This window comes from Parastagonospora nodorum (genome assembly GCF_000146915.1).
Source record: "Parastagonospora nodorum SN15 chromosome Unknown scaffold_14, whole genome shotgun sequence".
NCBI lineage: Eukaryota > Fungi > Ascomycota > Dothideomycetes > Pleosporales > Phaeosphaeriaceae > Parastagonospora > Parastagonospora nodorum.
The window spans coordinates 711,694-737,225 of record NW_001884562.1 but is presented as its reverse complement, the minus strand read 5'-3'; the positions used below and the strand labels follow the sequence as shown (position 1 = coordinate 737,225).

General features: G+C 50.8%; 13 protein-coding genes across 13 annotated transcripts; 4 read left to right on the top strand and 9 right to left on the bottom strand.

Moving 5' to 3' along the window:
* Positions 1–1,048: 1,048 nt before the first annotated feature.
* On the top strand, positions 1,049–1,715 carry SNOG_09322 (hypothetical protein; the record flags this gene model as incomplete). The annotated part of the gene is made up of 3 exons (XM_001799565.1): positions 1,049–1,404; positions 1,484–1,578; positions 1,693–1,715. The coding sequence occupies 3 exons, from the start codon at positions 1,049–1,051 to the stop codon at positions 1,713–1,715; spliced, it is 474 nt and encodes a 157-aa protein (XP_001799617.1).
* Positions 1,716–2,657: 942 nt separating this feature from the next.
* On the top strand, positions 2,658–3,813 carry SNOG_09321 (hypothetical protein; the record flags this gene model as incomplete). Its single annotated transcript, XM_001799564.1, has 3 exons — positions 2,658–2,810; positions 2,865–2,933; positions 2,986–3,813. 3 exons carry the CDS (start codon positions 2,658–2,660, stop codon positions 3,811–3,813), a joined length of 1,050 nt encoding a protein of 349 aa, XP_001799616.1.
* Positions 3,814–5,700: 1,887 nt separating this feature from the next.
* On the bottom strand, positions 5,701–6,171 carry SNOG_09320 (hypothetical protein; the record flags this gene model as incomplete). Its single annotated transcript, XM_001799563.1, has 2 exons — positions 5,701–5,775; positions 5,953–6,171. 2 exons carry the CDS (start codon positions 6,169–6,171, stop codon positions 5,701–5,703), a joined length of 294 nt encoding a protein of 97 aa, XP_001799615.1.
* A 210-nt stretch (positions 6,172–6,381) lies between these two features.
* Positions 6,382–6,957, bottom strand: SNOG_09319 (hypothetical protein; the record flags this gene model as incomplete). The annotated part of the gene is made up of 2 exons (XM_001799562.1): positions 6,382–6,503; positions 6,621–6,957. The coding sequence occupies 2 exons, from the start codon at positions 6,955–6,957 to the stop codon at positions 6,382–6,384; spliced, it is 459 nt and encodes a 152-aa protein (XP_001799614.1).
* Positions 6,958–7,447: 490 nt separating this feature from the next.
* On the bottom strand, positions 7,448–8,245 carry SNOG_09318 (hypothetical protein; the record flags this gene model as incomplete). The annotated part of the gene is made up of 3 exons (XM_001799561.1): positions 7,448–7,799; positions 7,990–8,030; positions 8,147–8,245. The coding sequence occupies 3 exons, from the start codon at positions 8,243–8,245 to the stop codon at positions 7,448–7,450; spliced, it is 492 nt and encodes a 163-aa protein (XP_001799613.1).
* An 877-nt stretch (positions 8,246–9,122) lies between these two features.
* Positions 9,123–11,408, bottom strand: SNOG_09317 (hypothetical protein; the record flags this gene model as incomplete). Its single annotated transcript, XM_001799560.1, has 3 exons — positions 9,123–9,558; positions 9,586–9,720; positions 9,760–11,408. 3 exons carry the CDS (start codon positions 11,406–11,408, stop codon positions 9,123–9,125), a joined length of 2,220 nt encoding a protein of 739 aa, XP_001799612.1.
* Positions 11,409–11,558: 150 nt separating this feature from the next.
* Positions 11,559–12,283, top strand: SNOG_09316 (hypothetical protein; the record flags this gene model as incomplete). The annotated part of the gene is made up of 2 exons (XM_001799559.1): positions 11,559–11,658; positions 11,919–12,283. The coding sequence occupies 2 exons, from the start codon at positions 11,559–11,561 to the stop codon at positions 12,281–12,283; spliced, it is 465 nt and encodes a 154-aa protein (XP_001799611.1).
* A 1,343-nt stretch (positions 12,284–13,626) lies between these two features.
* On the bottom strand, positions 13,627–15,007 carry SNOG_09315 (hypothetical protein; the record flags this gene model as incomplete). The annotated part of the gene is made up of 3 exons (XM_001799558.1): positions 13,627–14,046; positions 14,096–14,238; positions 14,293–15,007. The coding sequence occupies 3 exons, from the start codon at positions 15,005–15,007 to the stop codon at positions 13,627–13,629; spliced, it is 1,278 nt and encodes a 425-aa protein (XP_001799610.1).
* A 1,148-nt stretch (positions 15,008–16,155) lies between these two features.
* SNOG_09314 (hypothetical protein) lies at positions 16,156–17,857 on the bottom strand (the record flags this gene model as incomplete). Its single annotated transcript, XM_001799557.1, has 2 exons — positions 16,156–17,533; positions 17,583–17,857. The coding sequence occupies 2 exons, from the start codon at positions 17,855–17,857 to the stop codon at positions 16,156–16,158; spliced, it is 1,653 nt and encodes a 550-aa protein (XP_001799609.1).
* A 452-nt stretch (positions 17,858–18,309) lies between these two features.
* Positions 18,310–19,944, top strand: SNOG_09313 (hypothetical protein; the record flags this gene model as incomplete). The annotated part of the gene is made up of 1 exon (XM_001799556.1): positions 18,310–19,944. The coding sequence occupies one exon, from the start codon at positions 18,310–18,312 to the stop codon at positions 19,942–19,944; it is 1,635 nt and encodes a 544-aa protein (XP_001799608.1).
* A 478-nt stretch (positions 19,945–20,422) lies between these two features.
* On the bottom strand, positions 20,423–21,631 carry SNOG_09312 (hypothetical protein; the record flags this gene model as incomplete). Its single annotated transcript, XM_001799555.1, has 1 exon — positions 20,423–21,631. The coding sequence occupies one exon, from the start codon at positions 21,629–21,631 to the stop codon at positions 20,423–20,425; it is 1,209 nt and encodes a 402-aa protein (XP_001799607.1).
* Positions 21,632–22,024: 393 nt separating this feature from the next.
* SNOG_09311 (hypothetical protein) lies at positions 22,025–23,571 on the bottom strand (the record flags this gene model as incomplete). Its single annotated transcript, XM_001799554.1, has 3 exons — positions 22,025–22,235; positions 22,285–22,645; positions 22,806–23,571. 3 exons carry the CDS (start codon positions 23,569–23,571, stop codon positions 22,025–22,027), a joined length of 1,338 nt encoding a protein of 445 aa, XP_001799606.1.
* Positions 23,572–23,992: 421 nt separating this feature from the next.
* On the bottom strand, positions 23,993–25,460 carry SNOG_09310 (hypothetical protein; the record flags this gene model as incomplete). The annotated part of the gene is made up of 2 exons (XM_001799553.1): positions 23,993–25,154; positions 25,429–25,460. 2 exons carry the CDS (start codon positions 25,458–25,460, stop codon positions 23,993–23,995), a joined length of 1,194 nt encoding a protein of 397 aa, XP_001799605.1.
* Positions 25,461–25,532: the final 72 nt, after the last annotated feature.

Sequence of the window (25,532 nt, the reverse complement as noted above, 5' to 3'; positions counted from 1 at the left end):
CACAGTCCAAATGTAGGGACAGGGACGCTACCATATAGGCATCAGCATTTACAACAGCACTTCAGCTGTCGTTTGGGAACAAACATTGAGCGCTACCCACGTTAATCAAGACCGTAATGTTGCAACATATCCATGTACCGCGGACAGTCCTTGGACTAGTAGACCTGCCACTGGAGCTATTCCAGTGCATCCTGTACGAAGCATTCGTAGTCCGCGATCTTGCGCGTGACATGAGACTACGCTTCGTCTGTCGTGTGTAATTCTGGCTCAAGCAGAACTTTTGACTTACTGTAACAAAGTCTATTCCCATCGTTTATCGCTGCCTATCTCGAGCACCGCGTAAAGAAAGAGACCAACCAAGGCAACACCAGACTGATGTGTATCCGCCAAATCACTGAGCGACTTGCTGCTAGGGAACGGACAGCATTGAGGATCACAAGACTTTTTTCCGAATTGGCAGCACCAAAAGTGACTGACATCTTCTCGCGACATCAAGGTCCTGTGGGACCACTCTGTCCCGATTTTTTGGATGCACTTTCCCAAATAGCCGCAGTGTACTTGAGTCACAACACCATTTCCGACCCACGCATGTTGTCCGCATCGGAGTACCATTCCTTCAGTAGTTATGAAAAGGGATCCTATCTGGATCCATGAAGCTGCTTGAAATTTGTCTGAGTCGCGCGAGCAGTACCCCTGCTGTATGTAAGATTCTCCGCGCAGCTGGGTATCATGGTACCATAGAACAGGTACAGTACATCTACAACCGTGACGCCACAAGCAATAGGTTTCTGGGGAACGCGACGAGAATACCAAGACCTGTGAGGACCCCACGACCCAAAATATGGGACTATGTCATGCAGAGACATTGCGAGAACGGACATCTCATTCAGATGTGGTGGCAAAAAGGTTTCATGAAGCAGTATATTGAAAATGGCTGGACAGATATGGCAATTCACTTACTTGAGAAATACGGCTCGCTTTTATAAGAGCTGTCCCACCAGTAGATTAGACATACTTGCATCATTCAGCTGCAAGCTGATATGTGGGAATGGTACAGTTACTCCTCCAGAGGGACAAAGTCAGTCGCAACAGTGCTTTAAGAGCTGCGGAATTGAATGGCCACGAAGCAGGATGCCAATTACTATACACAAAGATCAAGGAGGGAGACACAAACGATTTGACTGATGCAGTAGTTGCAGCTGCGGAAGGCGGTCACCTCAAAGCCGTCGTGACACTGCTCCATCACGGTGCTGACGCCATTGAGTCCAACGACGACCTCCCGGCAATCTTCTGCGCCCTTCTCAATGAGCATATGAGCATGTTCTATTGTCTCATCGATTATGGCGCAACAGTCCCTCCGCTGTCGATTCGCAACTCATTTATCGAAAGGGCGGGCAAGGATGGGTTGGATTCTATGCTTCAGCATCTCGCGCCCTGATGCTTTACTTCAAGCGACGTAGTCGTTATACGAGACTTTGTATAGGCAATTCCAAATGCATGCTGATCCACTCACAGTCGTCGACCACTTCGTCACGAATACTTCAGATAGCGCAATATCCCCCACGTGGTTCACCGACAGTAAGTATTTGTCTGGAAAGTTTCTAGGAAATTCTCTATAGCCGATAATCATTCGAAAGGCGGGTAAAGCCATCTTCGGCAGTTGCCACGAGCTGACGGGCTGACGCCATGTAGCTGTTTCCAACTCAGCCGTTTAAGCTACCTGTGTCAGCACTCAGCGAAGGTTTCTAAACGAGCAACAAGCAATGCTTTGTCTCAAACAAACATCACATAGAAAGCGAATGGGCTGATTGTGTCATGTTTGATGCATGGATTGGCTTGCAAACGTTTTTATGAAGGTGTGCAAGTCATAACAGTAGTTGGGCCGACAAGAGGCCGGGGCGATCCCTTCTCCGGCACCCGTTTCGGCCCGTGTTCAATTGTGATCTTCAAAACGCAGGAATATCTCCGACAGGATATTTTTGCGGTAAGCGTACAGGAAGGTTACACCCGGTTTGCCACTATCCTGTTGGGCCACCTACCGAGATGCCGTCGTTGAAGCCTAGCATTATATGTATGCACTGAGGGATACTGGCATTCTCGATTGCGAGATTAGCTTCAGGAATTGGCTTTGGTAGGGGCTGGCTTTCCTGGCCTTAGAGACAGTTCTAACTGTGAAGACCAACAGGGTCGCGGACACAAGGTGCGTCTGTGCACGAGCGACATGCATTCGCCTAGTCACTGTCATCTTAGCATCTGAACTATCTTCTAGATTTCTTATGCGAGGCATGGATCTTCCGCGTATAGCCATCTGTTCCGTTCTGCTGGTTGTTACCACCACCCAATTGTATGCTTTTTCCGACTCACGTCAGCGCTACCCAGGTAGACGGTCCGCAAGTTTCTCGAATGCCGGTGCTCCGCCTGGGCTTGAATCACACCGACCTCTAACTCGGGTGTTCCGGACGATAATTCATGCTCTGTTCGAGGAGATCTGCCTAAAAGGAATGTCAACTTCAGGCACAAGTGTGCGCTTGACGAAATCCATGGAGGCTTAAACATATAAGTACTGGTTTCGACGCTATCCATACGGTACAAGCGCCCCATCCGAGTTGCTTCGAATAACACCCCGACTAGTCGCTTGTTGTTCAACGTACATCAAAATGTCGATCCAAGCCTACGATCCTCCCGTTATCAACGCCTTCCACCAGTGCGATCCTGCAGCCCACGTATGGAAGCATGATCCCAACACTGTCTACATTTATGGATCTCACGACTGGAACAGTACTTCTACTTCCGATGATGGTGGCAGCCAAGTAAGTACCCTCATCCTCTTGCGTATTGTATCCGCACGCTAACTTGTAGTACAGTATGACATGAAAGACTACTACGTCCTTACTCAAACCAACATCAGCGCGCCAGCCAAGGTCTCCCAGAAGGTGATATATGATGATTTTGCTATCACATGACCTTCAGCTAATTTCGATCCAGATTTTGGATCTTCCCGATGTGCCATGGGCCGCCAAGCAGTTGTGGGCGCCCGACGCCACGGAAAAAGATGGAAAGTTCTATCTGTATTTCCCAGCCAAGGATCATGAGGGTGTCTTCCGCCTCGGTGTTGCGATCTCCGACACCCCAGATGGCAAATTCCAGGCCGAGCCAAGTTTCATTCCAGGAAGCTACAGCATCGACCCATCTGTTTTGGCTGATACTGACGGCTCCTATTACATCTACTTTGGTGGCTTATGGGGCGGACAGCTTCAGGCATGGACCAACAACACCCTGGTAAGCCATCAAAGATCGGCGAAGCTATACATTGCTAACGACCAAATGCAGAACAAGACGGCCTTTGGCCCCAACGAGCCCAGCTCTGGCCCGGCTCTTGGTCCTCGCTTCGCAAAGTTGTCAGCTGATATGCGTTCTTTCGTACATGCTCCTAAGGAACTAGTCATCTACGACAAGGACGGCCAAGTCATGCAGGCTAACACGACACGCCGATTCTTCGAAGGTCCCTCAATCAACAAGGTTGGCCACGAGTACTATCTCCAGTACTCTACCGGTAGCTTCCACACTGTCGAAGTCGCCGTCGGATCCAAGCCAGATGGTCCGTTCCACTGGAACTCGACTTTGCTGCAGCCTGTCAAGGGATGGACCACGCACCAGTCCATCACCAAGTTCAAGGATGACTGGTTGTTGTACTACGCCGATGCCTCGCTCTCTGGCCAGGACAACCTCCGCAACACCAAGGTCAGGAAGCTGAAATACGAGCAGGGCACTTTTTCACTTGCTCAGCCTCAGCCAGTTCAGCCAGCTCAGTAGATCAGTGCGGCTTAGTAGGTGTGAATTGCAGCCGAAGCAGATTATGGGGCTTCAAATTCATCAAGATATATATATTCAATTCGCAAGCTCTCGACGCATTCTCGTTGTCGCATAGCATCGGGCCTTCCAGGTACTACCTACGAAGGTCATTATTCAATACATGACTGCTGATCGGACCTTTACTTGCCACGTGCTGTCAATCTATGCCCGATGAGATGTCTCAATTGTTTGAGTTATCGCACATTATAAAATGATTGGGGCCTAGTGCACACCATCAGTTACAACGTATTACCAGTGGTCACGAACTTTCTCTCACCATTACAACATATATGTCATGACAAGATTGAGCTGAATGGTCGTTCAGGATGTATGAAGGCGAGAATCATGTCATGAAATATATGTTAATATTGAGAGCGGACGATTTGTATAACATGGTTATAATTGTGAACAGGAAGGCATACGGTAGAGTATTCTCAGGGTGCAACGATGAATACTTCCGCATGGGTTTTTGAAGCAGGGTTTCGCTGTGGTGGAGGTGGGAAGGCTCAGCTCACTGCCACTTTACACAGTGATGTCACAACACGAGCGATATCACCATATGTTGCGATAATTCGTGCTGACTCCCGGTGTTGATCACATGCGCGGATAGGGAAAATCAAAGCACCTAGGATATTGGATCAAGTGGTGTATCACCAATTCCTGATTTGTGTACTTCTCACACCTCAGTATGGATTGCTACATATCGCAACGTTCACAGCAAGCTCACGAATAATGTCAGAAATAGTGCTCGGATTTCAAAATGTAGAAGGATGGGAAAGAAGTATCGACTAATTTAGTTATTCTTCCCTCAAACGTTCAGGAAGCACCTGGCCCTTCTCAAACAAAATAGCTAAGCAATCGTACGCCTGGTCCAAGATTGAAATCATTGCAGCAAGCTTTCGATTATACGCCTCCAATCTTTTTCCTGTCACGTCGTCGCAAAATTCTTCTTCGAGGCATTTGGACATGAGAGAGAAGTGTCTGATAGCTGAAATTTCATGCCTCCGCGATCGCAACAAGTCCAGTCATGTACATGAGTGCCTGTTGCTCAAATTCGTTTTCTGTAATTGCATGAAGTGCATCTAGGAACCAAAAGCAAGCCGAATCCTTTGGATCGAAAGTCTCTACTGCAATATTCTCCGCTTCTTCTACCTACTCGGCATAATCTTCATGGGGCTCATATGCTTTAGACACATGACCGAAGTACGATTGAAGTGAGGCAAGTTTTTTCTTCGAGGTTTCTCCGAGGGTAGATGACTGCTTCAATGGCTGCTTCAAACTCGCGATCGAGGTGTGGAGATGGATAAGGTCCGGTTTCTTGGCCATATACTTTTGAAGGGTTGACTCTTTGCACCACAATACCCATCATGAAACATGTTTGAAATAACACGCTTTGACTTGTTCAACTTGTGACAATACCAGTGCATCAAGGTCTGTGCATGGTGACTCGCATATATGTCACACCCTACTGACTCCATCGATATAAAATCGCCGTTCATGAATCAATTCTAAGCTCACCATCCGCATAAATGTAACAAATCTGTCCCATCTTCAACTCATCATCACCACACAAGCGCAACGAGCAAAAACCTCAAACCAAACATGAACGAACGCAAGAAGTTTGTCGAGCAAGTCCATCGAGCCCAAGTGGGACCAGAGTCGCACGCGAACGCTGTGTCAATGCTGAAAACTCCAAGTGATTTTCTACAAGCAGACGCTGAGAAGAGAGATGTGCTTCTAAAAATCTTCAGACTTCCTGTCACAAGCCTTGACGGCTCTGGAAAAGAACTTCGTACAAGTATAAAGAGCTCGATACACAGTATCGTGCGGCGGAACAAGGATGCATCGTTACATCTCCACTTCGATATTCTCCAAGAAATCGATATACGTGATATTCTGAAGGTCGATGAAGAGCCGCTTTTCCTTTGGCTAATTTCTCTTATTGAAGTTGCGTGTTCATGGAAAGCGACTGAGAAGTTACTGCATGAGCTAATGGAGAATGCTCCATGAAAGCACCTTGATGTCGATGAGTACATCGTAGAGCCAGAGATACTGTCGGTTTTCCTCCGTGTCTTTCAAATCGACCAGTGTTGAGCTTACCTCATACTGGTAGTTTTGCTCTCTCCAGTTTACATACGGCGCACGGCGGCAGAGTCTGAAACGCAGCAGCACTTCTAGGTCTTTGAGGCGTTTAGCAGTTACCGCCTCTTTGATTTTTGGGTCATTGAGTTTGCCAATAATATCGATAAGATCAATGTTGAGTGGTTTGGATCCCTCTTCTTGCAAGAGAGAAAACAAAAATTGAACATTCTCGTTCATGTCGTCGGGGCAGTGGATGGGTAAGACAGGTCGGGTGTGGAAATTTTCGCGTGAGAAGTAGTGTATATACCAGAGAACCAAAAGCCAGCCTTTTATACGACGCGCAAACCAGTCAGCGATTCGTGTTTCACAATGACAGATCAGACTGTGACGCTAATGACTGACGTAAAGTCGCATTTAGTATCTAGAAATTCAAATTGAGCCATCCGCTCACACTTCACGGCTATCCTTAATCAATAAAACCGTCAAACTCTCTCCTTTCTCCTTCATCCGCGCCAAAACTTCATAAGCCTGCATAACCGCTTCCCTCAAGCCAATCTCATACACTGGATCTTCAGGAAACTTACTCACAATACTCATCAGATCCGCATAACTCACGCCCCACCCCTCCACAATTCCTAATAGCGCTACCATCCAACACGTTATATGTTCCCAAATAACCCCCCAACACTCATCCTTCTCATCCCACACTAGGATCTCCAGATCGACGAGGACATTGCATAGCGCGTGTTTTACAGCGCTATTTTCAACTTCTTTCAACCCGGTGATAATCTTGCTGAGTGTATCATCTTCATCGTCAGAGTCGGATGGGGGTCCGGGGATGATCAGGGTGATGTTGAAGAGGTAGCCGATGAGGGTAACTGGGTCGGAATCTACGGGAGTTGAGCAGCTAGGTTTTTTCAGGCCGTCGATTGTAGCTTCGAGGGTTGAGGCGAGGGCAGGGCTTTCGGCCAAGGAGAAGTATTCTCCCACACGAGCGATGAAGGTTTTGGTTTGTTCGTGCATGGCTTACGATAGCGATGGTGGAGGATGCAAAAGTCGTAATGGGCTTTTTATACTGCGACTGCTGTGGGGAGCGAAGAGTGAAGAAGTACGAGAGACAGTTAATTTCAGTGATTCGGTGGCTTTTTATATGAACAAGTTTAAATGATTCAGAGCAAGGAAAATGATACATATGAACTACACCTGTGACTAATCCAACACCTAATCAAACTTGCCACACGGACGCAGACCATACTACCAAAAGTCTCAACACTAACAATCTCTACCCCGACGCCCATTCTAAACCTCAACTTTCATCCGAGCCCAAAGCCCATAAGCCTTCATGACTGCATTCATCAAATCACTCTCATACACTCGATGCTCATGAAAACCCCTCACAAGCTTCGTCAGATCCTCGTAACTCACACCCCAGCCCTCCACGATCCCCACCAGCGCAACCATCTAACACGTCAGATTTAGCTCACCGACCGTCCCGCTCTTATCCACCTTTCCACTATTCACGAATCTCGAGCTCAGCGAGAACGTCGCAGAGTTTGTGTTTCGCGTCGGTTTTTTCAATGCTTTTCAACCTGGCGATCGTGCTGAGTCTATCGTCTGCATTACCAGAGGAAGGGGGCCCGGTTGTGCTCAGCGTGATTTTGAAGAGGAAGGTGAGGAGTTTGAAGAGGTTGGGATCTGCGTGTGTTCTGCGGCTGGATCTCTTGAGTGTCTGGATTGCCAAGATGAGGTCGGGAGATAGTGGAGAGGATGTTTTCTCTGCGTGGTGGCTTACGCGGGAGATGAAGGTTTTAGTCTGTTCGAGCATGGCTTCCAAGGTTGCGAGAATGATAGTGTAGGATCCAGAACTTGTAGTAAGCTTTTATACTGCGCCTGCTGAGGGAAGTGAATAAGTACGAGAGATAGTTTGTTCCTGTGATGCGGTAGCGTTTTGTACGAACAAGTTTGAATGATTTACAGTGAGGCAGGTGATGCACATCTGTTCGCCTCTGACTAATCTAACACCCAGCATCGGGTCATCGAAACCCATCAGCTCACCCTACTGGGAGCGTAGAGCTGAGGAGAATCGTGTTCAAATACTGTATGTTATCGTATCTATTATAGGTCATCCAACGAGCCTACGATCCTCCAACGCCATGACTTCTACCATCTTAACCGAGTTCTCAAATGCACGAACTAGTTCATCTACATGTACCTTGTTTTCCGACACGTCTCTGATTATGCGTTTCCATTTGTCGGTGCCTATGTCACAATCCCGCACGACAAGCTGCCCTTTCAGCAGTTTGATTCCCATAGTTATGGCACACCTTTCGCTGACGCAACGCACTGGAATGACAGCCATCCCGAGTCAAAACAACAAGCTTGAGTCATATACGCACACTCCATCCCCGTCTCCACGAACTCAGAACTCTCAAATGATCTCTAGACCACTTGCGTCTGTGATCTCATCATTCGTCAACGCTCACCCTCCCCCAAAGTACCACCCCTCGCACCAAGAGTAAACATACAACAATATGAGAAATCGTTGTGTGAATTGTCGATAAGACGACTCCAATGAATGCACGTCACACTCAATCATAGGCAGAATAATGTGAGAGTCAAGAAACATTCCATTTGACCAGTATACTAGCGAAACAGCAAGAGTGAGATACCATCTCCATGCATCAATCGTGTTTCGCATCCACGCATTTCGCATCTCCCATCTCATAATGAGACGTCGCGCCTAAGCGACACTTCAATCTCTCAACTAAAACATATCATTACCACGTGTATCGCAAGCCTAAAAAGAAGAAAAAAAGCAATTAGGGAAACGCCATGGTAGTAGGGACGCAAGTGGTTGGCGTCCAATGTGTTCGCCCACGTAGCCCTCCAACGCCTTGCCCAAAAAGTGGAAGCAATAGTGAATTAAAACACTAGACGTATAAGGGCCAGCCGTCGCTATCGTGGGTATCGTTGATCGTGGTATCGTGAGGTGCAATGTATCCAAGGTGATACTAGCAAAGTGTGGTAGAAGGCGCTTGAACAATAAAGTCAGGGGATATCGAGAGTCGAAAGGACGACATAAGACGAGGGGTATCGCGAATAGTGGTGGAGAATATCAAGAATCCAAATATGGAAGTCAAGAAGATAATGGGGCGTGCAATGTTGCAGCCGGGTGGTAAGGTTCAAGCCTAGAAGCGAGATGTGGTGCTGCGTGCTAGACCAGGGCGGCCAGACACTTTCTGAGGAGATCCGTTTGCGGCGACGGCAGAGGGTCGGGCGCCAATCTTCTCAAAGCCTTGGAGAAGATCAATGCCAGGCTCAGACTCGTCGCTGTGAAGGAGGTGGAAGATGTCGTCATCCTCCTGTTGATGTTGGTTCTGTTGGGTAGATGTGGCACCGAAGGACTTGGCGGACGACATGCTAGCTTGGCCATTCTCTTTGCCAGGACCAGGGAGAGAAAAGCCGTGGGCAAGGTTGGAGGTTGATGACTTCAGCTGCGGGGCCTTGAGTGGTGACAGACCCTTGATAGGAGATAGGTTGGGAATGTTGAGGAAAGAGGATGCCATCTTCCAGTTAGGTGTGGGAGAGTTCACATTGGCCTTGGCGCCGGTGATGTCAGCGAGTATGCCCGTCGTCGTGACGGCGCGTTACACAAGCCTCGGTCGCTTAGCGCTGCGCTTGATGGGGCTCTCGTTATACGGGAAGTCGCCAAAGATGTCGAAGGTGTTATCGAAGCCAGAGCCGACCAGGTTGACGTGCTCCTCGTTGGGGATCTGTACAGCCGGGCTCCAAGTCTTATGGTCGAGGAACGAGGTGTCGACTCACATGTCGAGGCTCTTGTCAGGTGAACTCGCCAACGAGCTCTCGCATCTTGTTGCGATGGTTGCGCAGGTTGGTATTTGGGCGAGGCCGAAGCAGCGGAAGAGCTGGACGCTTGAGACCACGGCAGGGGTAAGTGGTCCCCCGAGCTTGGGGTTGGAACGGAACGGCGAGGACATCAGACTGCCATTACTAGGCTGCTTCATGAAGGGCCGAGTCTTAGTAGGTGAGTCATAGGTTATGAGCCGCGGACTACCGCGCAATTTCCTCTTCAGCACGACCGCGCTTGATCGGACGATCGAGATCAGCTTCCGGAGGTGAGCAGGGGTCCCGAGTGCCTGGCCCTTGGTCGCAGACGACTCGATGGATGAGTAGTAACCGCTGTCACCAAGACCGTTGAACTTGCGCTTGCGTCCACCAAGAGAGCGACTGTTGGAGTGGAGGCGGGGAGCACGCGGTGGCGTGTCCTCTCGAGCGGAACGCGAGCGCGATATGGGTGGAGGCGGTGAGGAGTGGATGTCGGCTGGGGGAGGTGAAGAGGGGATCTGGCGCGGTGGGGGCATGCTGAGAGGATCATGGCCATCGTGGGCGGCAGGATCTGAGTTCGGGATGGTCGCATCCGACGAAGGCAGCTCGGGCTCTTCAGGGAACTTGCTTGAATCGAATCCCTTTGCAGAGCTCATGGGCGGGAAGCTGACGGATGCTGACGTGTTTGGGCGAGGAAATTCTCCGGGGTATGCCGACATAAAGCTCTCTGGCTGGGCAGGTCGGCGAACTGGCTTGACCTTGTGGTACTGTTTCTCGAAGCCGGAGTTGATAACCCAGTAGTGGCCCTTTCCGGGATCGTCCTTGGGTCGTTCCTGCTTAGAGAACGACTTGCTCAGGCTGAGGTTGTGGCGGATGCTGTTCTGCCAGCCCGTCTCTTGGGAGTTGCGGTAGAAGGCGAATGTGTCTGAAATCCACTTGTAGATCTGGGCGAGGGTCAATCGGCGGGCGGGTGCGCGTAGAATGGCCATGCCGATGAGCATCGCGTAGCTGTACGAGGGCTTGGCGCCGTCGTCCTCCACAGCGGGCATCTCGTCGGGCTCGGGCAGCGGGCCTTCCGCCTCTTCGACCTTGACTTCCTTGGTCTTCTGCTTCTTGCTGCGGTCGCGTAGTGGTGCTGCGGGTACCACATCTGAGAAGGAGCGCTTCAGGCTGTGCTTGATCGGGGGTGCGGCGGCGGCCATAGCGGACATGGGTGGGTCGGGATAGGAGTAGACGTTCTCTTTATCCATGCCGGCGGGATATGTGTTCCAGTACTGCATGCTGGTCATGCTGTGTGGTTGCTCGGGATGTGATGTGAATGTCTTCTTCAACGGCGCGTCGGTCCACTGGTGCTCCATGGGTGGTGGGATCGAGATGCCGTTGATGCCCTTTTCGGCGAGGGCCTGGGGTGGGGGTGAGCTAGAGACGTGGCGGGTCTTCCGGGGTGAATGCGCGTCGATAAAGGAGGCCGGGGGCGCGAGGAGGGTGTGGGAGTCGCTCGACACGTCGGTGACGGAGACGAACTGGTCCGGGTAGCGCGGGTCGAGCTGGCTGGACGGGTGGTGGTCGTGAGGGAGTACGGGGTCCTGAAAAATCTGCACGGAGGAGTGTCGACGCGCTGCAGCCATGGCGTGCACAGCCGGCGAGGGCTGTAGAGACCTTGTATGATCTCGTGCGACGCTATGACGCGTGAAATCGCGTGAAGATTTGCAGAATGGGCCGGTGCGAGACGGCGGGCACGGTCTGCGGGTGCTCTGTTTACGGTAATTGCGGTGACGATGGCCAAGGGTGAGCGTGACAAGACGGTCAAGTGCCAAAAGTCAATGGTCGACAGGCGTGCGCTGTCGGTGCAGAAGGTCGTGAATCTGCGGTGTGGTGGTTAGAAAGGAGTCAATGGGGCGTGGGCTGCCGGGTTACCTGTGCGGAGAAGGTGAAGCAGCGGAGCAGCTCGCTTGTCGGGCGCTAAAAACAGCTGTGACGCAGTGCAATGGCCGGTGCGCGATAGGGTGCGCGTATAATATTGCTTAACAAAGTCTGGCGGGAGGTGCTGTTGGGTTAATTGTGCGGTGGGAGCAGGAGAGCAAACAACACGGGCGTGTCGAGTGCAGGCGGTTGAGTAATGCAATGCGGAGTTGCAGCCAGAGCGAGCGGGCACAGCGAACAGAAAGCTGGAATCAATCAGTCGCAGACCTTGGCAGCCATGCAAGGAAGGAGCGGTGGTGCAAGGGCCTCTCCGCCAATCAAGACACCCGCCCTCGACGCGTCCTTTACAAGCCTGTCCAAGCTCGCGTCATTCTTTGACCACTTCCCAGGAACATCCCCCGTACCGGCACTTAAGCCACTCGAGCTAGCCAGCTGTTCGCACTCGAAGATTGCAGATTGCGCTATCAGGCGCCTGTCATCAACGCCCAGTTCCGACGGTTTGCTTTTTGCCTGTTCGCCGTCGCAGACACAGTCGACGCAAGGCTCCCATTCGCAAGCGCCTGCACCACGCGAAACGTGAGACGGGTACCTCTCGCTCTGCGAGCAGCGTCCCCATTCGGTGGTTAATGGTTCACCTATGTGCAGGGAGGCACAAACGATTGGCAGCCTTTGCCCAAACCATAGGGCGACTGCGTGAAACTCGACAAGGGACGACGCGGATCACCCTGGCTGCAGCTGAAAGCGGAGTCCAACCATCCCATGCAACTCGACGCAGTTCCAGACTCTCCATCGCGAATGCCCAATTTCCATCCCTAAACGCGTGACAGCGCATTCATTTGCGCTGCCTCGGGGCACGGTACATACTTGCAACTCTGCATCGCGATCCAAGTACTCCCGCACGGATGCAAAATCTCCATTGACAGCTGCCGGACCGATCGAGCAGGAAAGGAGACAACACTAAGGGCGAGCACTACGGGTAGCCTACCGGCCATTGATGCGAGGGACGCCTTCTCGCTACCAGTCTCTGCCTTGTCAGACGTTCCCCGCTGGAATTCCACCAGTAGCCCATGTGATACCTCAAAGCAGCCTCAACTCGTGGCGTTTGAGATTCCAGAATGCTTCTCAGCATTGGCATGCGTTGCTGTGACTGCTCAAAGATATTCATGTCTAAACCAATTGTTTCGAGATCTCGATTCGGACTTCAATCCGCTGGTGATCACGGCACGCGTGGGGCGGCCTGTGAAGATCACTGCGGATCGTATTCGTACGTCTACCGAGACGTCAAACCTCAACATATTTTTCGCGGCATGTGGCTCCGAGCACCAAGACATGGGAAACGATAGTATATATTGTGTGCCTATAACGTCATGTCATTCCTCGTTCCTTCAGAGACATGTGAAGCCGTTATGAAAGACAGTTCTGGTGTGAAACGGCCCTCAACTTTGCCATCGGTGTGGCGCAACCCGAGACAGTCACTTGGCACACAGACCACAAGGAACATACTTTACAGCCTTGCGAAAAGTAAATCCTCAAGATTTCCAGAATTAGAGTCTAGAAACCGCACAGACCCATGTTTCACGAAAGAGCTGCAAATGTATGGGGCATATTCTTCATTTTTCTTCGTGACTATACAACTCTAGATCCCGCCAAAAAAAAGCCACCAACAATCCACCAACAATTCAATCTACAAAGACAATGTTTAGAATCGAATGAACAAGGAAAATGCGTCTGTGAAAATAGCACATGTCCAGAAAGTAAGCGAGTGACGTGGACGAGAAAATCTCCAACCCCATCGAGCAAATACAACCCAACACCACCAGTTGTTTGATTGGAAGAGGAACAAATGTCCCCTGCTCGTCATCATCTTCGATACACCAGTCCAATCCTTTCTTACGTCCCCCTCATCCCCCATCTCCCACCCCCTCACAAAGTCAATCTAACACTCCTCTTCCCCATCGGCGGATCCACCAGTCTTGTATCCAGACTCTCATTCACTGGCACCGGCCACACAGTAAACCGGCCACAAGGCCCATTACTCATCGCCAGCGCGTACTCAATCGGGAAGTCCGTCTGGCCCTGGATAGTGCCCAGGTAGAGGCTCAAACTGCCCTTGCCACACGTTGGCGCTGCGGTGCTGAGAGGCGTAGATGGAGATGTACCTGTGGCGATGGGCATTGGCATGGCGATTGGGTTGGTGGAGTTGAGGATTGGGTAGGTGGCGTTGTAGGGGAGGGAGAGGAGTCGGGGTGCGGTGAGGGTGGTATTGGAGTGTGTGGGTGCCTGGGTGAGGCGCAGGTGGCATTCGGAGAGGGAGGGGACGAAGAAGGAGCCGGCACAGTAGGGCTGGGGATCTGGGTTAGTGACTATCAATGAACAAGTGCATATGGCTTACAGTTCTCTGGCACGCGATACAGCATCCTTCCGCATCGTCCGTGTCGGTAATGAGTTCGTTCGAAATTGGGAAGCCTTCAGCTGGGCGGTAGATCACGCGGTCGAAAATCAGCGTCTCGCCGGTCGCTCCTTGGATTGAGTTTACTGTTTCTCGTCAGTGACATGTTCTCCGTACCAATCATTCGTGCATCAGCTTACCAATATTGTTCGACTGACACGCAGCATAAATCGTGCGTCTGGGCATGACAGCTGTGAAAGTTGTCGTCGTCATAACCGTGCTGGTACTCATCGCTGTCGCCATCGGGCCTCCACTCGCCCACACAGTCTCGACAGGCCCAGCAATGATCCTCGTGCTTGTGCTCCTGATGTTAACGACAACATCACAGTCGACGCGCTGAGGGTACCTTCGACGGAGGTTCGTAGTATGGCCGTTCCTGTCGACCGCGAAGCCGGCGGTGTTGTTCCTGGGAGTCTGGGCCTGGCGCTTGAGAATCTGCAGGGCGTCAAAAGCATCGCGGCCTTCGAGTTCGAAGCGCTTGAAGCGCGAGATGGCACCTGTAGCAGTGGGGCCAGCGGGGTTGAAGACGAGGAGTGGCAAGAAGCCAGCAGGTGTGGCGACGGTTGTTGGAGATGGTACAGATGTTGTCGTTACTGCCACGGTCATGGTCGTCATCATGATATCTGTAATGGTCGAGGCAGATCGAGTGGCGAATACGGTCGAGCAGCTTGTGGATGTAATGTTGATGACATTCATGGTCGTTTGAAAGGGCCAGGCCACAGAGGTTGGTACCGTGCCTGTGGTTATGGGCGACATGCCGAAGCTCGTGGTGCAGCTGGTGAGAGACGATGTAACATTTTGAGCTGTAGCGACTGAGGCGGCTGCAAGCGCAGCAAGAACTGCGGGAAGAAGCATCTCGAAGAGAGCCAAGGTGCTTGAGCGAACGGATTGAAAGAAGAAGCGAGTGTGGTTGCTGGCTGAGGTCTATCATCGGCAGCCAGGTCAGTATATATACATGCGCTGCGGATCCTGTTCAGTAAGGCGCTGAAGAAGGTCATCCATGTACTATGTCAGTACATTGAACTGATCAGAGACCAATGCGACTAAGCATGCTGGTTGCCATCAGCGCCGAGGTTGCCAACGGCCAGTGGGCGAAAAACCTCATGGCGTTGGAACAGATCGTACGACGGATACTGCTTTTGTGAGGTTCCGAAGCACAATCACGCCTCCGATGGTCCTTTCGTTTCTCTGCCATGCTCAGCGGACTACGCTTCAGCTGTTGAACGCGTCTCGGTGTCACGTCAATTCTCAAGTCTCTCCACAAGCCTCAACAAATACTTTACAGCCAAGATAGTAGGCCTGACGACGTTCATTAATGGCATAAGCTCGTGGTGAATAAGCGTAAGTGGCTTCAGCCCAGGCGCTGCAAGAGCAGAAAGGGCCATTGCAGAGTGTTACCATAATCAACGGCAACGTTCTTGCCTTCAGCCCAAAAGCCATTTGGCGTACATCATCCAACGGTGATACATGTCCATGAGCATGGCTTTTCCGACAGCAATCTCCGTCTCTTGATATCATGTTTCCTACTTGTTTCCAGGCCTCTTGAAAAAGAAAATTAGTGGAGACCAAAGAGTTGAAACGAAATTAAAAACAGTTGTAGACAAATGCGTGGAAATGTTTGGGGACATGCTTGTAAAGCGTTTGTGTGGAGCAGCAAAGTAATTTCTGCAACTTGATTTCGTGTGTTCATTATCCTCCCTTGCGTCCATCGTCTTAGGGTCTCAGGTTACCGAGGTAGTTCTAAGCGCCACCAAGGCGCAATCTATATGAAGAGCAAGTCTATGTGATGAACGCCGAGAAAAGTAAGACAGTATGAGAATCGCGAATGAAGAATCGCTCGTTGGGATCGATCGCAGCCAACGGCCTGTAGTGAAATGAGCTCTATGATCGTCCATCGGGTCGTAATCACTGACACATGGCATCGTGTGTAAGAGTAGCAGGCGCAATGCTATGGTGTTGGTCTTTGCGGCTCATGCGGCACTCGTGGCCGAGCTTCGTACCACCTAGTGCCTGCGCGACCCAATATTCAGACCTGGTACGCCCTTCAATCCCATCTTTCCAATAGTTGATTTCTCGATCAAAGGCGGTTCTGGGCAGCCCATAGCCCTCGAGTACTCGTTCGCCACACGCACCAGCTCTGTTGTCGAGAGCTGTAGCTTTTTGAGGAAAGTCTTGTTGTAGCCAAGGAACGCCTGGTAGGCTTTCGCCTTGGCTTCCTCTTCAACATTCGCGAATGCCCTGGTAATGGCCGCCTCCTGTTCGGGCACCTTTGCTGCAATGTCAACGGGGTAGGGCTTAATAGGCAGTGTTCTGTTGATCCTGGGGAAGAATGCTTCCTTTTCGAACAGCACGAGTACAGCTCGGCCATCTTTGCCGGCACGCGCAGTACGACCAACACGGTGCACATACTGCTCAGTAGAGGAAGGCAAGCCAAGCTGGACAACGAGACCAACGTTAGGAAAGTCCATGCCACGTCCGACAACGTCTGAGGCGAAGAGAATGCCGCTGGTCGCCTCCTTGAACTGTGCTGTGGTTCGTGTTCGCATGGGCTGCGACATGCGGCTGTGCAGCTCAAACACTCGGAATTGAGGCAAGGCATGCTTGTACAGGTCGTATAGCAGGCCAACTCCATTGGCTGTTGTCCCAAAAACGATGGCTTTGAAGTCAGTCGGGTCTTGCTTGTGCTCCTCCTGGATCAGAGCGGAAAGTGCGGCAAAGGTCTGTCCAACATTGGGAACCGAGAGGAAGTACTGTGGTACGCGCTCGTGGGTGGGTACCTCGTTCGGATCAACTGTCGTGAGATGAGTAAATCCTGGGAATAGCACAATCTTCGCGATATCGAGCACCTCCTTGGGCAACGTAGCGGAGAAGCACATGCCCTGCCAGCCGTCGCTCTTAGGTGGGATCCGCCTTAGGATCTTCTTGACGGCAGGCGCGAAACCAGCGTCAAGCATCTGGTCGGCCTCGTCAAGGACCACAGTCTTCAGGTGGGTAAAGCGCTCACGGACGTGCTCCTCGCCCAGAATATCGTCGAGACGACCTGGCGTGGCTACGAGAATAGTAGGGTTACCGTTGAGGAAGGCCTTCAGGTTGGAGGCACGGGACGTACCGCCAAAAGCAGTGTGGCACTCCATCTTGCGTGGCAGGCATGCGGTGACGCCGTTGCACTCCTTTGCAATCTGTAGGGCCAACTCTCGCGTGGGGCAGACGACGAGAATCGCGACCTTGCCCCTGGGGGGCATGTTACCAGCCAGGAGGTTTTGTATGGCGGGGAGCAAGAAGGCGACCGTCTTGCCGGTGCCGGTCTTGGCCTGCACAACGCAGTCGGACGAGAGGGAGGGAAGTTCAGTAAGCACTTTTTGTTGTACAGGTGACATGAATCTGGATGCTGTTAACATACGTACAGTAATATTGCCACATGTGCTCTTACTCAAATCCCATCTTGTCCAGGCCGTCGAGCAGCGACTTGTCCAGTACGCTGCTCAACTCGGAGAAAGGCTTTGCAGACGCGTTACCAGCAGAAGTGCTGTACATCTGCTTCACGTCTACGCCCTCTGCCGCTGGCGCCGCATCTTCGACCTTGGGCCTCTTAGGCTGCTGGGCAACAGTGCTGCGAGGTGTTGTGGGCGTACCAGACGCTGAGCCATTTGCGCCGCCGCCGCCTCGTGGACGGTTTGGCCACTTGCGCTTGGGTGGGGGAGGCATCGTCGTGTTTGTGCTGTAGTTGTGTGTGAAGTGGAGTGGTGAGAAGATGCTACGGGCTGTGTTAGTTGGAGATGGCAGGCGCAATACAGAGCGAGGAGAGGCAAGTGAGAATGAGAATGAGCGAAGTGGGAGACAAGGTGAAACAAGTTTCATTATCTTTGGCACTCAGTACATACACGCAAGCAGGTCTACACAATCAGGAACCAGCAATGAAAGGATCTGTGAGGGACTAGTAGGGTCTGAAGGAAAACATTGGACCCTGGCGCGCTGATGTAATGGCCAGGCTCGGGAAGATAATCGGGATTACATTTCGCCGGCTCGACGGCTGACTCAGCATCTACATCAAGACTCGCGATTACTCCAGACGTTGCGTCTTGCGTTCGTCTTCGAAAGAGTAACATCATCGTTCCGATAACAGTGACTGCTAGAACTGAGTACCCGCTGACTTTGCCATGACATCCGCACCGGCGCGGCGACCATGGCAAGACATCGCGAAAGAAGCACAGGACTATCGAGATGAGTCTATAGCGCAGCTGTCACCTCCTGCGCCGCATGTTGCAACGAGTGTTCCGAAGAATGCCATGAATATACCAGGGAAGCTGCTTGACCCTAGTCTCTTGGCCATCACGGACAGCCCGCCAGAGGTGTTGATCAGATCACTGGCAGCTGGCGAAGTATCAGCCGTCGTGGTCACCACTGCCTTCCTACAGAGAGCTGTAATTGCTCACAGTCTGACCAACTGCGTCACCGAACTCCTTCCTGATCGTGCGCTATCCCAAGCAAAAGAGTTAGACGATTTCTTCGCACTCCATAAGCGTCCAATTGGCCCGTTACACGGCCTTCCCATCAGTGTCAAGGAACATATTGGCTTCGCAGGGCTTCGATGTACAACTGGCTATGTTTCTCACTGGGATGTGATATCTAAAGAGGACGCTCACATCCTGCAAGTACTCCATGATGCAGGTGCTGTCTTCCATTGCCGTACGACTGTCCCGCAGACAATGATGCATCTTGAGACAGACTCGAACTTGTATGGCGTCACTACGAACCCTTACAACGCGAGCCTCACGTCTGGCGGGAGTTCTGGGGGCGAGGGTGCGCTCGTTGCTTTACGTGGCTCGTGCCTTGGAATCGGCTCGGATGTAGGTGGCTCGATAAGAAGTCCGGCGGCAAACTGTGGTATATATGGCCTGAAGCCAACGGCTTTCCGACTTCCCACTGATGGCTGGGGATATATGATGGCAGGTGCCGATTCTGTGGAGACCGTTCTTGGCCCTCTCTCAACGTCGTTATCTGGACTCAAGCTCTTCATGAAGACCATCATTGATTCCGAACCATGGCTGACCGAGCCAGCATTGATACCGATGCCGTGGCGTGATTATGATCTACCTCGAGATCATCGACCTCTCAAAGTCGGAGTTCTCTGGCATGATGGTGTTGTGCGGCCACACCCACCCATTACACGCGCTCTGAAAGCTGTCACAGACCGACTGAAAGAGACGGGTTCTGAGGTGGTCGAATTTACACCACATCTACACGATGAGGCGTGGGCGATTCTGTCCTCATTGTATTACCCTGACGGTGGTGAAGCGGATGACGATGACATTGCCAAATCAGGAGAGCCATGGCGTCCCTTGTCAGAATGGATCATCAAAGATAACCCATGCGTCAAGAGGCTCTCAGTGGGCGAGCTCGCCTACTGGTACGAAGAGCGCGAAGCATACCGAAAAGAGTATGCCCTACACTGGAACAAATACGGCATCGACGCACTACTTTGTCCTGTCGGCCCAGGCGTGGCACCAAAGCACAATACAGCAAAGTACTGGAGTTACACAAGTCAATGGAATCTTCTCGACTATCCTGGCGTCGTATTCCCGGTATGCAAAGTCGACAAAACAGTGGATCGGTGGGAAGACGATACCAAGCCCTTGAGCGGGCACGACGAAGATAATCGCAAGTTGTGGGACCCGGAAGAATTTCACGGCGCTCCTGTGGGCTTGCAAATTGTTGGCAGACGCTTCGAGGATGAGAAGATCCTGCGTATACTGGAGCATGTTCAAACAAAAATCGGATTGCCATTCTGTTGACAATGTTGAGGCTGGACAAACTCGGAGGAATTGAATTTTATAGATCAGTGAATTTCTATCAAGCTTCTTGCGGATTAGGCTTAAGTACGCAAACTGATCCCGGATAGACCTGGCTCTGTAACCTGGGAGAACCCGTGCCAGCTCACATAGATCTATCCATCAATCCTCAAATACTTTTCCTTCGACACATTCGCAATCATACAAACAAAAACAGATCTCCTGTTACCAGCACTAGGCCCAGCAACAATGCGTAATCAATCACGTTGATAACTTTCCACGACGATAAGATACAATAACTAAAACTTTTTTGAATATATCATACAAATTTTAATTTCGCATGGTAGTTTACCCGAAGAGTGCTTGGTAGACTTCTTGCCGCATAGCATGTATCCTCCTATCTTTCGCAAACAAATAGTTCCAAAACCCATTTTCGTCTACTCGACGGGTCGCAATCTCAGTCTCAGTCATGTCGTGCTTCTCAAACCAGATAAGGAATCAGCGGATCCGGTGGGGACCTGGAGAATGTCCTTTCAAAGTCATCACTCAAGGCGACATCTTCAACTGTAGCCAATATAATCGCAGGGAAGGTGGGATTCTCAACGGCAGCAGATTCCATCACGTACTGAATAGTCCTTGGATCTGGCCACCGCCAGACTATGCCTGAGGTAGGATCGTCGAAGGGATGGCGGAGCAGCCGGTAAACTTCACTACCGACTGCTGGTTCGAATTCTGTTCGGGTGGGGAGAAGGATACTGATTATCAGTGGCTCAGGATCCATAAGTGTAGGTGGGCTTGTCTGATAGAATCCATGTACAGCAATCTCCAGGAGATTCTCGAGAGCTTGTTGCTCAAGTGCAGGAAGGACCAAGTCTTCACCTTGAGGGTGAGTCCTTCTCAAGTAATTGAGAATAGGTGCATCGATGCACGGTGCTTTCCGCTCCGGTGGTGGGAAGGTGTTCCCATGTTCCATTCTCCAGGCTGCATCAGCGAAAACTGCTTCCTTCACCAAGCGTAAAAATGGGATGATCTGCTCCACACAGTCCCAGTGAACAAAAACTTTCAACTGGTGGTTATGAGCCTTGTTGTAGTCTCGCTCTAGTTCACGGACACCAGGAAACTCACTGCGACGAGTGAATTGGATACCAGAATCAACCACATAAAGCACGACCATGGCCTCAAACAAGTCGCCACGCTCAAGTCGCTTTGATCCGAATATTGGCTTCAAAATCTTCTTGAAGCCTGATTCCGGATAGATCATCGTGCGGAGCTCCCCTGGTAAATCAACCCATTGTGATCCCATCGGCCCATGCGGAAGGGTGGGAGGGGTGGGAGGAGGAGTTTCATCATCCACGAAACCAACATATTTTTTTCCTCTCACGGGCCGGTGGACGTCATCAATGTCCTCTTCATGATCACTTCCTGGAGGGGCAGGAGCGGTTGGTACGGTAGGTGCAGTAGGAGTGGGAGGCACAATTGCTATGATGGGCGCAACGGGCGCCGGGCGTGCAACAGGTGCTACGGGAGCGGGAGGTACAATCGGCGCTACAGGTACATCAGGATCTGCCGCAGGCACTGCAGGTTGAGCGTCGGTCACCTTTCTCCTCTTTGGTGGACTCTCAACTTCATCGATGAGTCTCTTGGGTGGTTTTATCGTTGCGCGATCACGTAGACCGTATCGACCGGCCATCTTGAGATACATTGCTCGTGTTGTTATTAAATATGGATTTGAAACGTTTCAGGGTTTAGTAGTTAGAGAAGATCGAGATGTTTTTCCTGGTAGCAGATGAATTGATTTTGCTGGGGAAGGTGAACAAGCGACAGTTCGAACAAAGCAACAAAGACGCGACAACAAGCCCTATGTTGTCCATGACATTGTGTGTAATTCTAGCTAGACTAGAAAGAATTTGTCTTGTATAGTCATCACTTCAAAGGTATGCTTTGCAGCCCATCAATGCATCATTTCCGCTTGAACGCACTCGCCCTACTTCGCCGGCAGCATCCCGAGTTCATTGTTGCCGATCAAAATCATGTATGGGTATGACTCATCTCTCTGCGGATAAATGGATCGTGTCGTGTGTACTCATGTAGAAGCGATGCACCCTTTGATATGTCTTTTGAGATTATCCTCGCGTGTGAATTGTGTTTTGCAAAACACATTCGAGCACTCGAATTCCTTCTTTTCTGTGTGCGTCGTTTGATGGCGCTCCAAATGTGTTCGAAGACCGAAGGTCTGTTTGCAACCGTAATGGGCACATCCATATGGGCGTTCGTGCTTTTGTTTGATATGCTTACTACCATAAATCAGTGTAAGCAGACTTGGGTGAGGAAATTGTGGCATACTTGAGTTTGTTCTTTTTCCTGGCGACATATAAGCATTCCGTGCATTGGAAAGAAGAGAGATTGACGGATATTGTTGTTGGGCAGTTGTGACTGGGCACAAAGGGAGTCTTTTGAACGTTCTTGGGGCCAATTGTGTCGTCAATATGGACATCCACCTCAGGAAAAACTCCTCCATCTATTTCCGCTGTATCCATGAGATGGCATTCGGACGTATTCTTTGCTTCGGCACGACCGGAATCCGGTGAGCTTAGAGGCTCACCTCGTAGATGGGCAAAAATGACGGGGTTTGGCTCCTGCTCAAATACAGATGGGTGGAAATAGGCTTCCTCGTGATCTTGGGGTTCTTTTTCGTTGTCTTCTTCTTGATCTAATGTTTTACCAAAACATGAAAGGAGCACCGCGAAGAATCTTTGTATGTCCTCCGGCGTTTTACAGTTTTTTCTTTCAGCCTTCCAGCCATCTGGTAGACGGTCTAAGGGGCGTGAGTCTTTCATCTCGTCAGATCTTAGCCTTGGACTTACTGAAAAATGGCCCTCTGCCAATGTGAAAGCCGATTATGTCCAACCAGAACTTCGGTAGCGCAGTCAGTCCCTGAAACATAAAATCACTGACTTCAAGAACTTGCTCCAGCACTCTATCCGCCTTGGGTCCTTGTGATATGTTGTACATTCGAATGGCACTGCCAGCAATCAGGAAGCGCCATGCCTCATCCTGTTCGATCCCCTTGGCTTTCCGGTAACGACGTATAGTCCATTTGATGAACCAGAATAGCGAGAGAAGACCTCCAATTATCAAAGTCCAGCAAAACGACATCCAAATCCCAAGCGTAATAATATTCATTAAGAACTGTACCATGAGCGAAAGAACTCTCCTCCAGTATTGTGCCGTAAGACCGATGCTTGACAGACCAGCTATGACACAAAAGTTCGCCAGAATCCAATCTTCGAGGTTTGTGGTGCGTGTCGCCAAGTCACAGTCTCGTGAATGATTCTCGTCCTCGATCTTTGATATACACTGAGCTGCTAGAGCGGTAATGATTTTGAAGAAGAAGGCGTTTTTACTTATTGTCTCGAGCCAGAAGGCCACGATACATGCCCAGCGCATAGGGAATGGTATGGGCACAGTGGCTGGGATGGCTTGAATCCAGAACCAAAAAGTCCCCACGAAGATGATAAGTATAGTGTAGTCACGTAGAGCTACAATGGAAAATACTCCGAAGTTCCTGAGACGTAACTCGGCATTGTAAGCAGATGGATGACGATTGGATTTGGGCTTGGTGCTTGACATGTTGGGTTTTTTTGTGTGGAGTATAAAGCATGTCGACAGGCAAAGCACATGGGGATTCTTGTACTCTCTTCGAAGAATATGGTATGCGTGGGAGGGATACCACTTTTTACATGTCTGATTGGCTTCCGCTGAATCGGTAACATGCTAACATGCAAGCGCATCGTGATCAACCTTGACCAAGTCGCCTGAGTTATATCAGCTTCTCTGCTAGCGTTATTAATGCGTGTCTCGCTAATAGTAGCTGAAGCTACTGGGAAGGAAGCATGCGATCCGTGCTAAGCGTAGATAGTCGCGAGTGAATAAATAGCTGGCGACGGCGTTAGTGAAAGAAGAAGGCTAGACACAACTATCATTTGGTCAAAAATGTACCGCGTTATTCATTACTCATATAAAATATCAAACAAACAATATCTCCAGGGTATCAAAAGCCGCAAGTTTTGTTCTCCGGAACACCAAATATGCTAACTATTCCCCACCACCGCGCCAGTTTCTCGCCAATCCTCGTTTCCAAAGCATGATCTACCGCTTTCCGCAAGCTCCAATGCCTGAAAAGCTTCAAGATTTCTGAAGTCTGCTCATCTGAGTGTGGCACGGGAGCGCGATGAGGGTACTCCACAGCAGAGAGGTGCTGGAGTTTTGCTGCGCTCATCTTGGGTGCGCCGGCCGACGCTGTCCAGAAAAGGCGGCTTAATGGTTCTCTCCGCTCTAAGAAATCGACATCAAATTGCTGCTGATTTGGGCTGGCAGCTCTAATAAATTGCAGGTAGGACTTGAGTGCCCTCATGATGTCATTGGCGCGACAGTCCTTCAACTGATTGTTGTCCTGCCATAGCCGGGACGAGTGGTAGGCGTGGGAAACATGGCGAACATTCCCTAGGTCGCCTAACAACCAATTCGTGTCTTCCTGGACGAAGATGTTTGCTGGTTTGATATCGTCGTGGCAGTATCGTGCTTCGTGAAGTGTCTGCAAGTTCTGGAGAAGACGTTCAAATGCGGGTCGGTAGTGTTCGTCAATCTCTCTAACGCTATTGTCCTTTACTTCGCGAGACAATCTCTTCGCAAGATCCTTCAGATTACCGTCCTCTACCAGTGGTGTCACGAGATGCCATTCCGGGTCCTCCGCGGGAGAAAGCGCTGCCTTGAAGTATGCTCGCACAGGAAGGAAGCCCTCGAAAGTAGTGTTTCCAGCATCACCGTTATTGACTTCTTGGTCGAATCCTCCGAACCGTAATGAGGCGGCAATTTCGGTGGGCCACTTCTCGTTTGTAGCACCAGATGCGCAATTACGGAACGGACTCCGGCCCGGTGTGAAGGTCTTGATGACCGAATCTTTATAGGCAAACACTTTGCCCTCCCAGCCTTCGCCCAGGACTGTCCAGTCGTCACGATTCGCTATGAGATCGTCCTGAAATTCCGCATCCTCGTCATCTGGTCTTTCGAATCTTGGATGGAGCTCTGGACGGGCAACTTCAAACTCGGTTGCTGAATATTTCGCCGCCAGTGATTGTCGAGACACGAAGAAGAGATGTTGTTGGTGACAAAACGCTGTGACAAGTAGAACAAATGCAAGACGCGAGCGGAGACTGTAAAGCGATCTAGAGATATATGGCATTGCATATAATATTAGACCAGCAAGGACGAAAGATTGAATGTAGCGAGAAGTGAGAATCGTGGGAATCATGCCGCTAGACTGCGCATCCCTCAAATATTAAGAAGCAGCGGTCTGTAGCGCCAACAAACAATGATCACGGCTATCGGCCAGCGCATCTGAGTAGATGGCCATGCGCAGTCAGAAACAAGACTTGGGAGGAGACCTAAATCATCCAGAATGCCACATTGACATCAATGCTGGGAAACCGGTGCCACAATTGTCGATCCTGGCCAGTCATCGTGTGTTGTTTTGAGTGCCTATGGCGGAAAACAAGGCAGGAAAGTCTTGGTACCACTGCCAGCCCTCGGAA